This window comes from Orycteropus afer, unplaced genomic scaffold, assembly GCF_000298275.1.
Source record: "Orycteropus afer afer isolate SDZICR_OR568_19922 unplaced genomic scaffold, OryAfe1.0 scaffold00127, whole genome shotgun sequence".
In the NCBI taxonomy this organism is placed as follows: Eukaryota; Metazoa; Chordata; class Mammalia; order Tubulidentata; family Orycteropodidae; genus Orycteropus; species Orycteropus afer.
The window spans coordinates 3678560-3684053 of NW_006921714.1; the positions used below are offsets into that span (position 1 = coordinate 3678560).

Sequence of the window (5494 nt, forward strand, 5' to 3'; positions counted from 1 at the left end):
AGATGAATGGGATCTTCTAAAAATTAAATTTTTATGTGCTTCCAAAGACTTCTCCAAAAGAGTCAAAAGAGAACCTACAGATTGGGAAAGAATATTTGGCAATGACATATCTGACAAGGGACTTATCTCTAGAATTTATAGAAAACTCCATAACAAAAGACAAATAATCCAATTAAAAAATGGACAGAAGACATGAATAGACAGTTCACTAAGGATATTCAGGTGGTCAAAAAACATGAAGAAATGCTCACGATCATTAGCCATTAGAGAGATGCAAATCAAAACAACGAGATACCATCTTGCCCCAGCACTATCAGCAAAGTTCAAGAGAGAAAATAACAAATGCTGGCGAGGATGCGGAGAGATTGGGACTCTCATACACTGCTGGTGAGACTGTAAATGGTACAACCACTGTGGAAAGCAGTATGGCAATTCCTTAAAAAGTTGGAATTAGAAATACCATTTGATCCAGCCTTTCCCTTACTAGGTATATATCCTAAAGAAGTGAGAGCCATGACAAGAACAGACATATGCACACCCATGTTCATTGCAGCACTATTTACAATAGCAAAAGATGGAAACAACCTAGGTATCCATCAACTGAGGAATGGATGACCAAACTGTGGTACATACACACAATGGAATACTATGCATCTCTAAAGAATAATGTAGAGTCTGCAAAACACCGCATAACGTGGATGAACTTGGAGGACATTATGCCGAGTGAAATAAGTCAATCACAGAAGGACAAATATTGTATTAGTCTGTTATTGTAAAAAGCCAAGGAATAGTTTATCTATGGAAGGAAATTTGCTCTGTTGGTTACCAGGGGTGGGAGGGGGAGGGAATACTGTTAGATAGGTAGAGATAAGTATTGATTTGGGTGAAGAGAAGGACAATGTACCAAATGTGAGTGATCAACATGGTGGCACTGAGGAAGAGGAAGACACTGAGAGGTACACAGGAGGTACAGACAACAAAGATGAACCCTTTTGCACATACACCACTACGTTGTTTTAAGCTGTAGGAGATCCTGGATAGAGAGGGAGAACAATGTGGAACAAAACTTAAAGATTCATGGAAACAATTAGTCCTCGCGACTGGCACACCATGTGATCTGCAGCCTATACGACTATGAGACCAGAAGAACTAGATGGTGCCCGGCTACTACTGTCAACCACTTGGAGGGGGATCTATGCAGGAGATCCTGGATAGAGAGGGAGAACAATGTGGAACAAAACTCAAAATCATTTGGAGGGGAAAGAAAACAGGGAGGGCAGGTTTGCTGGTATGATAGAGCCTGGTAGAACCAGAGTCTATGGTCCCTAGCTGCCCTTCAGGTCTAGAACTGAACCCACACCTGTGGCTTCCAGCCAACGAAAAGGCAGGCATAAGAGCTAAACATATACCTGAAGTAGATACATTCCTTGTAGAACACAACCATGGGAGGAAGAAGGGCTGTTTATGCACAGGGAGACAGTTCAGGGGCAGGAGTGCATGGAGGGATGGACACAGGGAAGAGGTAACTATCCAGAGAAGTGGGAGGGGAGCTGTTACATTGGGGTAAACTGCAGTCAATGTCATGAGACAAAGAGTATGTGAACTGCTATATAGAAAATGAATTTGCTCTGTAAACTTTCACCCAAATCACAATTGAAAAAAAAAAAAAAAAAAGACCTTACTGGACAGAGTAGAACTGCCCCTTAGGGTTTCCAAGGTATAAATCTTTATGGAAGCGGACTTCCTCATCTTTCTCCTGCAGAGCAGTTGGTAGGTTTGAACTGCCAACTATTTGGTTATGAGCTGAATGCTTTATCACCAGAACTCCTTTGAAACAAGTAAGCCACTGGAGAATTCCAATTTTTCTCTCAAGTAATACACAGTGATATCATTTTTTAAAAGTTGAAGAGTAACTTCTCTCAATTTACTAAGCTTCTTATACCTCTCAAAAGCCTTATTTAAATCTTAATATTTATTTAAAATGCATACTCTTGATGGATAGATAGGTGACAAAATAAACACAGTAAATGTGAAGAATAACTGAGGCTAGTCTACTGCCCTTAAGTCAATTCCAACCCACAGCAACCCTCATTGGGTTTCCAAGGCTGTAAATCTTTATGGAAGTAGATCCTCCTACAGGGCAGCTGGTAGATCTAAACCACTGACCTTCTGGTTAGTAGCCAAATACCTTACTCACTATGCCAACTGAGGCTATTATATTATTCCTTTTTTAAAAAGCCAAATCTACCAACAAATGTGCTATGATCAGATTTCATAATGAGCCCTTTCAAAAATACTGCATATTCATGGTTTCATGGGGCATTCCAGTTAACTGGCTTAATAACATCTTTAGTGCTTCTGTTCTATCTCCTAGTTTTCTGAGTAGAGCTTGGGGTCTTAAAAGCTTGCAATGGGACATCCAAGGAATGAAAATTGGTCTCTACTTACCTGGAACAACAGAGGAAGGAGTGTCGGGAATAGAAGGAAGAAATGGATGTATGGCTAACTGTCTCCATGAACAACTGCCTCCTTTGCCATGACACCAGAAGAAATGGATGGTGCTCAGCTACCATTACTGAACATTATGATCAAAGATACTATAGAAGAATCCCGACCAAAAGAGTTCTAATTCTCATGGACTCCAGGCTTCCTGGAGTCACTGAGGATGGATGGACCCCTGAAACTATCACTTCCTGAGATAATCTTTAAACTGTAAACCAAAAATATCTCCTGAAGTCTTCTTAAAACCAAACAATAGTTTAGCTTAACTAGTAAAAAATGTCTGCATGAACATTGTGCTCCTTTAAGAACTCTCTCTATAAGGGATCAAATTGACAGTAGTAACTTGAAAGGTTAGGTAAGAATTTTAGTAGGCAGTGAGCATATGTTAATGGAGGAGGAGTAACTCAGAAAAGAAGGATGAGAATGACTGCAAAACTTAGAAGTTATCAATGTCACTGAATTGTACATGTAGAAATGGCTGAATCAGGATTTGTTTTGCTGTGCATATTCTAAACAACAACAAAATAAAAAAATTTTTAAATACTACACATAAAGTTCATTTACAAAAGGAGCAAAATATAAAATTTTATAAACATTTATATATATTTTACTTCCAAAACAATAACAAGAAAGCAAAACAGCAATAACATCATTTCCATGCTGCATGTTGACTTTTAAAGTCTGCCATTTTGTTACTTTACCTTCAAGTTCTTCCAGATATGAAAGAGTGCCTTGTATCTTGGGCTGAATGTAAGACAACTTAAACTTGGGCACCACAAATGGTACTTCTTTGCCATCAGATGGCAATTTAGAAAGTAAATAATCCTCAGTACAGCCAACCTGAGGCTTCACAGAAACAGAAGTCAATGGAGATACACAGATGGTGGTATTCTGGCCAGTTGAAACTGCTGCTTTAAAGTCTTTTTCCACGGAAACTACATATAAAGGAAGAAAATGAAAAGAGTGACAGATATGCGTGTGGATTTACATATAACAAACCAAACCCAAAATGTGTTTTGGTATGTATTTAATCATTTTAGAAGAAATTCCTGATACATAAACCACTCTTGGATCCTATCATGCACTTCTGGCATCCGCACTTATCCTGTCCAGCTATTATCCCAGCAATTAATACGTTACTGCCAAAGTAATTTGAGGTTATCAAAATGCTAAAAGCAGTTTTTAGAGTCTCATTCCCAGAAAAGAGTTCATAGATGGAAAACAAGCTTATTTTGTAGTTAATTTCAAAAATGCTTTCAAGTAAACTCTAGTCATTTAAAAATACTGTCAACAAAGTAATTCATGTTGTCAGTACTACTGTTTAACATCAGTCTTGAACACTTTAATAAAGTAATTCTTAAGCTAAAGGTCTCCAAGTCTACAAAAATCCTCACCAGATCATAAAATACATGCTGGCCCCAGATAAACATCCTAAGAGCAACTCTCTTTGTCCAAGCTTCTGTGACCCGTTTTATCACTCTCACATATGATATGCAGTTTCTAAGCTGCTGGACTTAAGATAGGAGATACAGGACACCCAGAGTTAATCTTTATGCATATTTAGTATCATCTATAAACCAAAACAAACCCACTGCCATTGAGTCGATATAAGTACTTAAATACTGATAAAACTACAACCATTACTGTGTATGATTTTATGAAATGCTTTAATGTGAAAAAAGAAGAAAAAGGTTTCATACACAAATATACTAAGAAGCACTGCTCTAGACTTAGAAATACAAGAAGGAGCCAAAGGTAAACAGAATCCCAGTCAACCCTGAAAAAGATGAGGAAATCATGTAATAGGGAAATTTCCAGAAGTCATTGATAAATGTGGGTCTTAATAAAGTTATGGGTCTTTTCTTTCGTTGGTCATTCATTTATGAAGGGCAATTTTTTTAAATTATGCTTTTGGTGCAAATTTATAAAGCAAACTTGTTTTACATTCAACAGTCCATGCACATCTGATTTCATGCCCCCAATTACCATCCCTAACCATAAAAAACTCTTCTCTCCTTTCCTCCCTAGGACCACCCCCTCCCTGTGCCCTTCTTATCTATGCATCCCTATCTGTCCAGCTTTCTCTTTAAGTGAGTGCTACCCCACTGGTGTCTCATGGCTGACTGATCCAAAGGGTGCACATCCCTAGAGTAGGTGGGTGCATCGACCTGGGGTAGGTGTTCTCTATGTAGGTCTTTCTACTTCTGGGCTGAGAGGCAATCCATGTAACTGAGTCCATTTACGAGGGCAATTTTAAATGCACTGCCTATAAACTAAAAAATGTCTTTATTTAAATTGAACCACAGTATGCTGTCCCCCAAACACACCCAACACTTCTCTCCTCTCCCTGCCTTTGCCAGTACTATTTTCTCTACTTAGAATGCCCATGTCCAACTCTTAGCTTCTCTTACTTCCTTTCTCCCCCTCACCTTCCTAAAATCTGTTCAGATTTCCTAGCCAAATTCTGTTTTCTTTGTGGCCAATATCTCAAGGGTCTCCTGGACTGGATGTCTGTCTCTTCCCTATACTCCAGGGTGTCTGAAGTATTGGAATACTTACCTAGCAAGCCTTGTATTTTGTGTATGCCTCCCCCAGAGATTACAAATCCCTTGAAATTAGGAAATACACCTAGTATATTAAAAACAAATACCACAAAGATGGCATTGAATAAACGTTTCTTGACGTGAAAGCAAAACAGAACAACTCACAGTTGTGCTTTTCTGTTTCACCATAGAAACATCCTCTACAGCAACTCTTTATAAATTCTGTTGCCATTACATCAATTTCCAAAATCCAGCAAAAGATACAAACTTCCAGCTTTAATAGTTATCTGTTGATAGGAAGAAAGAAAATTAAAAATGATTATGCTTAATGCCAGTAGATGCCACAAAAGAAATCATAGTATCTGTCTTTCTAAAACATAGTGAGGCCCTGAAGCAAAAAGGTTTAAAGATAAAGTATTCTCATTTTTGGTCCCATGTCATTCTGTAGC

General features: G+C 38.3%; 1 protein-coding gene across 1 annotated transcript in view; it reads right to left on the reverse strand.

Moving 5' to 3' along the window:
* The window catches only part of TC2N (tandem C2 domains, nuclear), a 36562-nt gene extending 31285 nt beyond the window's left edge, over positions 1-5277 (reverse strand). The window contains exons 1-2 of the mRNA XM_042781486.1: positions 5211-5277; positions 3204-3437 (exon numbers count right to left, since the gene is read on the reverse strand). Coding sequence (XP_042637420.1) covers positions 3204-3437; positions 5211-5277 — 301 coding nt within the window. The remainder of the gene's footprint in view (positions 1-3203; positions 3438-5210) is intronic.
* Positions 5278-5494: the final 217 nt, after the last annotated feature.